The 11,746-nt window shown below is 40.4% G+C and overlaps 1 protein-coding gene across 1 annotated transcript; it reads left to right on the forward strand.

The window, feature by feature from the left end:
• The first annotated feature begins 769 nt into the window (after nt 1–769).
• On the forward strand, nt 770–4,253 carry LOC139908601 (intelectin-like). The gene is made up of 8 exons (XM_078291461.1): nt 770–839; nt 972–1,031; nt 1,245–1,298; nt 1,419–1,666; nt 1,822–1,980; nt 3,226–3,346; nt 3,596–3,699; nt 4,011–4,253. Exons 2-8 carry the CDS (start codon nt 977–979, stop codon nt 4,161–4,163), a joined length of 894 nt encoding a protein of 297 aa, XP_078147587.1. The 5' UTR covers nt 770–839; nt 972–976; the 3' UTR covers nt 4,164–4,253.
• Nucleotides 4,254–11,746: the final 7,493 nt, after the last annotated feature.

The following is an 11,746-nucleotide window of genomic DNA, read 5'->3' on the forward strand; positions in this document are numbered from 1 at the left end:
TGCATTTTGCACTGAAAATCAGAACAGAACATATTCTAAATAGAATATAGTACATAAACACAGCAAAAACATTTGTGGAGACAAAAAAGAAAGCACTGCAATGTTGCCTTCCATTTTTGTTGAAGACAGGTACACTCACCTGTTGCCTTTCTATAGTGCTTACGCCTGATTGGTGAGTTTACAATTAAGCACCTAAGTGTCTGTACACCTGACGGCCGTGTTTGATCAATTGGTTATAGGTGTGGTATTTTGAAAGGCAGTGCCTTGAAATGGCAAAGAAGTTACATCATGTTAGATTTCTGTGTCTAACATAGAGAAGTGTGTTTAGTGTTTTGCAAAAAGTGTGAGGCTGAGAATGTGCTTATAGTTGTGCAGATCTGGGCTGAGGTTTTGCTCTCTGAGTGTCAGTTTCAATAATTGTGCTTTATGTGTCATTTTAGTGTGTAAGCAATCGTAAAAAACTGTAATTGCTTTTAATGGTGTCCTTGTTGTTGTATCACAGTTTTTTTTGTGTTTTCTGTTATCTTTTGCAAACTACAAGCCTTCTTATCTTACCTTCCTGTTATTATTATTATTATTACTTTACATTTACACTTGACGTTATATTGCCTTTTATTGTTCTTTATAACTGTTGTCAGGCCACTCCCTATTTGTTGGGCAGTGAGTTGGGAAAAGTCCACAGGAGGAGGGTTGTGGTGTGACAACATATGATGCCACTGTTTCCTTTTTCCCCATTCTTAGATAAACCATCAGTCAGGGAACAGTACAGAGTATAGCGAGAAGAAGAGCAAGTACAGAAAGCTCTGGTCTGTCTTTGCCTGTGTATCACATTTATCCAGGTAAGTCACACGAAATTGGATCAAATGGATGTTTAGCATATATAGCAGTGTAAAGTTAAAAGAATGTTGAAACATCTAAAGGTGGGGTCAGAATGTTGTAACCGATATTAGATTTGTTTTTGGTCTCCTCAGTCATCATGGCAATTTGGTTCGTTCTTTTGATCCTTCCCCTGACCATTCACCATGTGTCAGGTAAGGCATTAACCTACAGCACTTCATCATCTATCTCTATAACTTCCCTGATACTGTCTGCTCTCGTGCTTGTAATCACTAAAATTATGTTTTATACAAATACACATCGTAATAGAAACCTACCTTTAAGACTGAGCTGACAAACACTTGTACATGTGGGCAGGGTGGTGATACTAGAATACCATGAATCAGAATCTGACCTTTTCTGTGCAGGTGCTGCGCCCAGAAGCTGCAAACAACTAAAAGATGAATCCAGTGTTAACACAGGTGCAGTAATCTCATGTTATTGCATTGTTGTTGTTTAGGTGTTCTTGATCCGGTCTGTTGCTACCAGATATTCTCATGCCACAAAATACTGCACACTCCTCTGTGTCTTCACTCCTTTAGATGGGTTGTACTACCTGACCACTGCTCATGGCACAGTCTACCAGACTTTCTGTGACATGACCACTGCAGGCGGTGGCTGGACCCTGGTGGCGAGCGTACATGAGAACAACATGTATGGCAAATGTACACTGGGTGATCGCTGGTCCAGCCAGCAGGGGGACAACGTTAATCTGCCAGACGGAGATGGGAACTGGGCCAACAGAGTCATCTTTGGAACGGCAGAAAGTGCCACCTCTGATGACTTCAAGGTACAGTAGATGGCTCCTGACTAAATAATCTTGTGTTTTTCTGATTTCATTTTGGTTAACATAATTCATGGGACAAAAAACATCAATGCTTGAAGTGCAGTTGAAATGAAAAGTACACAGGGAAGGTTGCTTCACTTGCTCCATTTCTTTCCCAGAATCCTGGTTACTATGACTTAGCGGCAGAAGATATGTCAGTGTGGCATGTTCCCAACAACAGCCCATTGGATAACTGGAGAAGCTTAGCCATCTTACGGTACCACACAGCCAGCAGCTTCTTACCCACATATGGGGGGAACCTCTTCACACTCTTTTCAGTAAGATCTACTGTGCCTCAATACATTCTCCACTTGTACATAACCTTAGATGAACTGTTCAGTTGACTTGCAAGGCTTGAGCTTTTTTTTTTTTTTTCAAGGAACAGGGAGTGAACAGGGATAAATTTGAATAGCGAAACATCTTTCATTCTCACCTATCAGAATGACTCTTAAAGGAATAGTTCACCCAAAAATGAAAATTAAGTAACTATTCACCCCCATGCCAGTAGAAAATCGATAAAGTTTGTTAGTCCATAAAACAGTCCTGGAGATCCCCGGAAGAAGTACAATGCAGCTTTCTCCAAAACAACTGCAGTGTGGCAGTTGACCGACATTTACACCATTATTTAGCTAAAACCACCACTCTAGCTGTTGATTTCAAAATACGTCATGTTTGCGTGCACCCCAGCCTCGATAGGTAAGACTAGCTCGAATTAGCAGAAACCACGATTTCCGGTTTGGCCATTTAGCCTTCAAAATTTGAAAATAGGTAGAAATACTGTTTTAAACCAATTACTTTGTATTTAATCATCAAATTCAATAAGTGAGCACCCATATTAATGTTTGATGTCATAATAATAATGAAAAATGCAATAAAATGTGGCATTTGTAACTATAAACGCTGCATGTATTACACTGTGCAGAATACATACAGAATGGAGACTAACAATGGACATCAAACATTAGTGATTAAAAAAAGCCTTGAAGAAACCTGAAGAATCCTTATTTCATTAACACATGTTGACAAGGTTACTTTTTGAACTGTGAAGACAGGTCTCCAGCAACTTCAGTTGTTTTGGAGACCGCCGCAACGTACTTCAACTGGGAAGCTCCGGGACTGTTGTATGGACTAACAAACTTTACCCCATTTTCTACTGGCATGGGGGTGAGTAGATAATGACTGAATTTTCATTTATGGGTGAACTATTCCTTTAAACTGCAGTATTTCTATTCTTCTGAGCAGGCCTGAATGGAGCCAGTAGTACAAGCTTTGTTTTTTGAATATGTGATGGGGTTTTTTTGACAGCTGATTGCCTGTTACAGTAATATGATTGTTATGGTCTACTTGGTTTGGTCCCATTTATTTTACAGCACTTAAAAATAATGGTAAAAGTGCTACACTTAAACAGTTATTGGCATTATTATTAGTTTAATGCTTGGATGTGTAATTTTTATATAGCTCTCAATGCTTCACTGTGTTTGCTGTAGGAAAATAGCATTAACATTTCTTTTTTCAATGTAAAGCGTTACCCAGTGAGATACAATGCAGGGTCTTGCCTCACCGACAATGGACCATCCTTCCCTATCGTATATGATCATGGAAATACGGAGACCACAAAGATGTTTTATGGACCCAATGCGAAAAGTAAGAGAATTTAAAATGATCATGTTGTGTGTAGTAGATAGCCTATGGGGTGCTCTTGTCTTCAGCTGTGATCTTGGTACAATATTGAGAAAATGTGTACTAATGCACAGTAGTAATGTGCAGGTTTCTGTGGTCATGTGATCTGCCCAGTGAAAGCTCTTTGCATCTAGCTTCAAGCATCTTTATTTAACTTTACACATACAGGCCCTAGACTGAATCTGAAAAATATTTTTTGTGCTTCTCCTACAGCTCAGTTTACCCCAGGCTACATCACCTTCAGAGCTATCAACACTGAACGTGCTGCCACTGCCATCTGCTCTGGGACCAGACCAACAGGATGCCATATTGAACATGTGAGTATCAATTTGTGACTACTTTGTTGCCATAGGTCAGTAATGGCAGATATTACAACAAAGAAGTATGTCCTTGTGTGCATGTGTGCAAGTGTGTGTGTGTGTGTGTGTGTGTGTAGGTGAGTGTGTACAGGATTAAACTCTACTGAAGTCATGGAATCCTCACAACTGTAGTATGACTACCAAATTAGGTTAAGGTTAGGCATGTAGGAGTTGAGGGTTAAGGTTACACCAGAACTAATGTAAGACAGAGGAATGTCTTCACAAGTGTAACAACACAAGTCTGTGTATGTGTATGTGTATTGTTATAGTTCTGTATTGGTGGAGGAGGACACTTCCCTGAGGCTGCACCAAGACAATGTGGAGACTTCACTGCCTTTGACTGGGATGGCTATGGGACCAACAGTGAATGGAGTGCATCCAGGCAAATTACTGAGGCAGCTGTGCTGCTCTTCTATCGCTGATGTTCCCTCATGTTGTTTGCATCTCTGAGCTGGGCCCAGCTACTCTGTATGGCCATACAATATGGCCAGGTTTATATCTGTCTTAGTTGGAATGATAATTCCAGACAACACTGATAGTGTCACTTACAGACACTGATGGCGTCTACAATAGTAACAGTATCATATTAGCATTTTAGTGTGGCACTGTAGAGTGAACTAAACACTGAAGAGTCAAGGCTTACATTATCAACAATGTATGATTCTTTCCTGTTTAACTTCCTGCACTTTATTAAAATGTACTGTGGTTGTATTGATTTTCATCTTTCAGTAGCCTGGTTATTTTAAACCTATTTAATTACCTTTTCTCCACATGATAATATATTGTCACCTCTTTTTACACTGTTAGAAGGGGGAGTAAGGAGACAGCACTATCAGGTTCTGAAACACCGTAAGCAGTGCTATGTAGCGGTTGAAACACTGGGATTGGTGTTTAGGTGGGGCTCAAGTTGAAACACTAATATCAGTGTTTGGGAGCACTTTAAACACAATATTTTGGTTTTGAAACACAGAACATGGTAAATCAATACTAAAGTGAGGGTTTCGGAGCTATACCCAAGTGTTTCAATACACATGTATGAGTCTGCAGACACACAACGAGTGTTTTGAAAGTTTGAAAGTCAGTTTAGAGCTTCTTTATAGCACTTTACATTTACATATGATAGGTTTGACCACTGAACCAAATATTTCAGTATTTGTTGTAATTACCAATGAAATGCCCAATCTGGATTTTTTGGCCACATGAATTTGGGAAATTTTCGCTTACATTCTTGAAGAGTTTGATTTATAGATGGAGAACAAGGCTTTTAGAGCATTCTAACCCATTGCATATCACATTGGTCTGTTTTACTGTATTGTTTTAAAATATTACTAATGTCAACAAAACTTATAGCCACAAAATACAGCAAATAATTAAAAACTTGCACTTGCCTGTTATCGATATTTGTGTCAATAGTCAATCAATTAAAGAGCACAGCATACACCCATTACTATTTTTTTTTTCATTTTTGGTGCTGGGGCTACCCATTTGTTTAGGCTTTAGGTTCGTATTGAGGATTCTTCCTTTAACTATGATGGATAGCTCAACCATTATAGATTGTTTCTTTTTCAACTAAGCATATAAGCATTTAATGTTTGTTGCTGGTCTTCATTCAAATTAAAAACAGTTGTTTAGCTTTTGTTGTCTTTCAGAGTATCGCCAAATCCTATATCAGAGCTCTGACACTCATTTTTCTTCTTTTAAGAGTACGTTTTTGGCATTTTTGCCGTTATTGGACAGATCAAAGTAAAGAGAGACAGAAAAGACTGGGAAGACATGCAACAACGGTACTGGACCAGATTCAAACCCAGGACATCACGTTTACATGGCACATGCTTTAGACCACTGAGCCACCAGGACACCCCTCATTCATCTTACATAACTGACTACCTGACCCGAATTTGTCTCGTGATGCCCTCGCACCATGGGAAAAACAAGAACTCTTTTAATTCAATTCACACAGACAGAGGGAGAAGCTGAGAGGGAGACAGTGTCCTTTTTTCAATGAACATTGTGCTGAAGTAAAATTTTTAATTGCCTTTACGTGAGAGAGAACCTTGGGCATGGAACCTAGCTTATCCTGACATGAGGAAATGTGTCCAGTCCAGTCAATTACTGTAACATATAGAGCAGGGTGCTCCAGCACTCTCCAAAGAAACATTCAACATCAAAATTGTTGAGCATACAGAGCCACAGATCTGATCAATTCTGTCGGAGTGCTGTGTTCCTCTGTTCAGGATAGCTTTTCAGCAGAGCGGTAAACATTCCTTCTTACACTGATATGCCAATCTGTCATTCATTTCATTTTCATGTTTCTGTCATTCATGTTTCATGTCTCTTCAATAAACGTACCTATTGCTGGTTACCAGTCTCGCTTTGCCAGATTTTTCTCCTGCTGAAGGTTACATGTCCCACAACGACAAGTGAAGAGGTAGGTAGCAAGTTTACTAGTTGAAAACGTTTACTCGCTCTATCGATTCGCCTTTTCTCGGGCCGACTTTGACAACACGCTTTAGGAAAGAGGTGAAAACAACAACACAGCTGGTCCACGTGTGTATTTGTTTATATCATTACGTCTCACGGAAATCTCCATGTAGCACACGTTAGTTTATGGATTGGTTACAAGGTCTGAAATCGCTTATTGCATGTTTAAATACCACAAGATGACGTCACCTACCTTTAAAGTTTGTAGGGCAGCAAAGACGAGTTACTGTCTGCAAATGCCTGTTACTAACTGTGGATTGTTAAATTTCACTTTTGTCTTCACACCGGGAGACTCTGTGGATTGAGTTTTATGCTGCTGGTCTGCTGTCTGTACATCTCCACAGTACAGACATGACGTGATGCGCACATCAGGCGCATTAGAGATCGATTTAGACCCATTTGTATACAGACCAACTTTCGATTTTGTGCCTCTCTATGGAAACACTGCATCTCACAGTCAAAAATGCCCTCTAGAGGCCATCTGACGAAGCGCATCATCTCAATAACCGTTACTTGACTGACTGAATGACTGACTGACTGACTGACTGAATGACTGACTGACTGACTGACTGACTGAATGACTGACTGACTGACTGACTGAATGACTGATTGACTGACCTGAATTTGGCTTGTGATGCCCTCTGCTGCACCGTGGGAAAAAGTGAGACAGATGAACAGAGCAGCAGAGAGGAGTGAGACAGATAAACGGAGAACAGAAGAGAGGATTGAGACAGAAAAACAGCAGAGAGGAGTAAGACAGATAAACAGAGAACAGCAGAGAGAAGGAGTGAGACAGATGAACACAGAACAGCAGAGAGGAGTGAGACAGATTAACAGAACAGCAGAGAGGAGTGAGACAGAAGAACAGAGAACAGGAGAGAGGAGTGACAGATAAACAGAACAGCAGAGAGAAGGAGTGAGACAGAAGAACAGAGAACAGGAGAGAGGAGTGACACAGATAAACAGAGAACAGCAGAAAGCATACAGTTGAACAGAGACCAGCAGTCACATCAGTCAAAAAGGAAGACAAGGGGAGAAATAAAGACCATGGGTTGGGGATGAAGGGAGAAAAAACACCAGGAAGGTGTCCAAATCCATGGAATTCAACAGCGGACAACAAGTAGTACAAAAATATATGCAGAAAAAGAGATTATCTCACTTCAGTAAGTAACAATAACCAAACATACAATGTCATGCTGGTCACAGGGGCGGAAATCACGGGGGGGACAGGGGGGTCCGGACCCCCCCTTCCTGGGACTAACAGAGAGTTGTCCCCCTCAATATATCATTGTAAACATAACTATATAATTTTAAATAATATAATAATATGCATTGAAAGCACTTGTGCTAATTATAGACGCAAAACAATGCGTTTTTAAGTTTCGAAAGATTGCGTCCCCCCCTCATACGCCTCACAGTGGTTTGGTCCACTGCCTACCTGCCTCCCCACACACACATTAGCCCTCGGTACGAGTGTGTGTGGAGGATCTCTGGAAGTGTGTCAGTGGTGGCAGACCTCCAGTAAGTAGCTGAGGTTAACTTAAAACAAAGGATGTGTCAGACATTTTTCTTTACTTCTACCACTCAATAGAATAAAACACATTCACAATTGTAATCAGACTACATTTTGTTCCGTTACCTCGCGGTTGAATCTCGTGCGTCAGCGTGTTGGTACGGAGCCGCGTCTCCTAATGCATGTGTGTGTACGGAGGCAGGAGGTCTGTCCACAATTAAAATCCTCATAACTCGCTGAATTTTCGACCGATTTTCAAGCGGTTTGGTTTGTTACAAATGCCAGACATGTATTTATGATACAGGATACTTGGTTAAATTAAAATGCGGGATTTCATACCAAAATACTTTATCTTTTGTAGATGGTAACAGTAATATTTCTATAATATAATATTTAAGATTAACTTACCCTATGTAATTAGGTTCTAAGTATATTATTTTTTTCTTACTGCATGTAAAATGGCTGCCACTATGTTATTTTGTTCATAATTTTGGAAATAAATGAAGACTTAATTAATAAAAAAGACATAATTACAACAAACATTATGTTAAATATAAGTAAGTTTCTGGCAGGCTTCATAGCGTTCTGGACTTTTACACATTGACAGCAAAACATTAGAGATCTGCTTTTTCGGAAAAACAAAATCTAATTAGGCATATATTAGCTTTAGTTCAGTTAATGGGTGTTGCATCTCACCTACTACTGTAAATAACCTACATGCTGTGTGTGTGTGTGTGTGTGTGTGTGTGTGTCTATTTGTCAGCCAGCCAGGTCAGTTAAAATGGCAGAGAAAAGAAAAACAGACATCCGATCATTTTTCAGTGCACCGAAACGCCAAGTAGAAAGACCCCAGTAATAGCAAAGGCAATTTGATAAAATCTTCATAAGAAAGGAATGAAGTGCTTATGGAAATGTTTCATAATGGACCTCTATATACATTTAATACAACAGTACTTTTGGCGGCACCTTTGGTGTCCCCTTCAGGAATTGCTCTTGAGAAATTTTTCTGTTTATTGTCCCCCCCAACAGTGAAATGAAATATCCGCCCTTGGCTGGTCACTATATCAGTGAATTGATACTGATGTTGTAAATTGTTTGAAAAGTATTTTCAAAAAGTTGTGTGTTATGATGCAATGGGGTTTTAATGGAATAAAACATTATAAAATAAAATTTCTTGTTTGGACATTGTGAGTACAGGGGCTTATGATGTTACTTAAGGGTTGTTTGCTTTATATAACTGATCATATACGTAAAGAAATAAATGGAGGTAAACTCTGTAGAATGGTTTTGTTAGACCTTCAAAAGGCATTTGACACAGTTGATCATTCTATTATTTTAATGAAATTGAAGACTTTGGGTTTTAAATATTCAGTTATTAGCTGGATAAGTTCACAGCAATTTGAAATGCTTCGAAACCTTTGCAACACTGTTGTATTGAAACAGCGCTTTGAGGCGTGTATGAAAGTGGCCAAGTCATGTGATTTCAGCAAATGAAGCTTCAAGTTCAAGTAGTTTATTGTCATATGCATGAAAAAAAGCAGAGCATTCCAATGCAAAGAAAAACTTGTGCTCTGATTACTCTCTGGATAAAATAAAAATATTGTATGTCAATCTATACAGTATACACTATACACACCATATCACCATATGCAGAAACACATATTAACAGAACACATATCTTTATACCATGGTCTGGGTGAATACTCGATTCTGATTGGCTGCAGGGTGTCCATTAATTCCTGATAATGGACACCTACTAAGTAGTTCCAGTGAAACTGCATCGTGACCGGCTGGCACCCTACCAACCCCTGGCCCTACCTGATGGGGAGTCAGGGAGAGAGGACCAGACTCAGACTCCCGTTCCGTCCCAAATCGCAACAGGAGAACCGTCCAGGAGGGCTCAGCGACAGCGTCGGCTTCCCCAACATCTCCGGGACTTTGTTACTGACACATGGGTTGCTGGGGACAGCTAACCAGCTAGGTGGGGGCAGTGTAGCGTCCTGGGGGATAGGGGCGGGGAGAATGCCTCCCAGCATGCCCCGGGGGCATTAGAATTGTTAGTTTGTTAGTCATGTTTTTGGTGTTACATGTTATTGCCACATTACGGTAGTGTTGCTAGCTATTCCTTGTTATTCCTTGGTCCTTCTCTTGTGGTAGAGACTTTTATGTTGTATTTCATTTTCACACATTGTAAACCATGATGAAGGGTGTGTGTGAGTTTAGTGACCTGCCCTCAGTCCGAAGGGTAGGTGGACTATTCTGATGGTGAATTGTGTGTTGCTTGCCAATAAAGACACGTTTGGGTGATGAATATATCTCTCTGTCTATTCTTCTAAATAATCATCTGCTGCTCACTACAGTATGTTAATGACATGAAAACTGCATGCTGTTGTGACCTCTTTCTTTATGCTGATAATTCTGCATTACTTATTTCCCGCAAAGACGAAAGTGTGATAGAAGATACTGTGAGTTCAGAGCTTTTGAAAGTCAGAAGATGGTTGAGTGACAATAAGCTGTCTCTTCATCTTGGGAAGACAGAGTCTATCTTATTTGGATCTAAGATGAAATTTAAGAAATCACCTAGTTTTAAAGACTTATTAGGTGATACATTTATTACTGAGAAGGTATCGGTAAATGATCTCGGTTGTAGTGTAGACAGCACTCTTGTGAGTATGGCTCAAAAAGTGCTTTCCAAGATCAATAACCGGAGTCACTTTTTGGACAAAATTTCCAAGTTGTTGGACACTGGAGCCCTAATTCATAGTTTAGCATGAAGGTGGCTGATCTTAAATTGTTAACTTGGAATTAAAACCTCAACTTTATAAGCAATGAGTTTGTTTTTGTGGGGGTGTTTTTCAATTTGTTATATTGTTGGAACCTTAAATTTTGTAAACCGCATGGACCTTCATCTGTCACAAGCCTGCATAAGTGACAGACATGACTTCATAATATGGCTCAACATGGACACCAAGTGGACAAAATTGAGTATTACAACCTGAATATCGTGCTTGGCCTGTATGACCTTCCCTTGGCTGACTGGTAGATATTTGGCTTCCCACTTAAGAGATCTGGACTCGGATGTAGTATGTTTTACATTCACTACCCATGTTACTTCCTATTCACCCTCTACACCTCGGACTTCCGCTTCAATCCAGAACGTGCAACTACAGTGCAACCAAAGTTCTCTGATGACTCCTCCATTGTCGGCTGCATCACGGTGGACAATGAGGAGGAGTACAGAGAGCTGGTAGAGAGCTTTGTAGGTTGGTGCAACAACAACCACCTGCAGCTCAACATCAGGAAGACCAAGGAGCTGGTGGTGGACTTTTGAAGTAAGTAAATCTTTATTTTATTCATAGTAGCAGGAAGCCCCCAACCCCTGTCACCATCCAGGGAGAGGAGGTAGAGATGGCAAACTCTTATCGGTTCCTAGCAGTGCAGCTCAACAATAAACTGTACTGGTTGGACAACACTGAGGCTCTACAGGAAAGGACAGAGCAGGCTGTTCTTCCTGAGGAGGCTCAGGTCCTTCAATGTGTGCAACAGGATGCTGCAGATATTCTACCAGTCTGTAGTAGCCAGTGCACTCTTCTTTGCTGTGGTGTGCTGGAGAGGCAGCATCAAGGCAGGGGAAGCCAGCAAACTGAATAAGCTAGTGCAGGACAGAGCGCCTCAGGCGTTCCTTTATGCCTGCAGCCATTGGACTATTCAACACCATCAGCGACCTCTGTGTCAGTCAGCCATGAACACCCAGCCCCCCCACCCCCCCCACCCCACCCGCCACCCCACAACTGGCACTAATAACTTAAACTCTTGACTATGTTGCACACAGATATTACGGACCTCTGGAATATATCCATGGACTTATCCGAATCTGCATTATTAATTGCATATATTTGCACTGTCTCAATAGTTTTATATTATGTACATTACCTTTATTGTATTTTATTACCTTTTTTATTTTATTACCTTGCTGTACTGATTTCCTTGACACTGTTCTGCCAATTGCTG

The sequence above is a fragment of the Centroberyx gerrardi genome, chromosome 3 (assembly GCF_048128805.1).
Source record: "Centroberyx gerrardi isolate f3 chromosome 3, fCenGer3.hap1.cur.20231027, whole genome shotgun sequence".
Taxonomy (NCBI): Eukaryota; Metazoa; Chordata; class Actinopteri; order Beryciformes; family Berycidae; genus Centroberyx; species Centroberyx gerrardi.

Excerpts from the sequence above, each read along its gene's own strand:
- LOC139908601 (XM_078291461.1), top strand. The coding sequence starts at position 977 with ATGGCAATTTGGTTCGTTCTTTTGATCCTTCCCCTGACCATTCACCAT. Across the intron at positions 3,347-3,595 it reads TTATGGACCCAATGCGAAAA|CTCAGTTTACCCCAGGCTAC; the intron begins GTAAGAGAATTT and ends CTTCTCCTACAG. Across the intron at positions 3,700-4,010 it reads CAGGATGCCATATTGAACAT|TTCTGTATTGGTGGAGGAGG; the intron begins GTGAGTATCAAT and ends GTATTGTTATAG.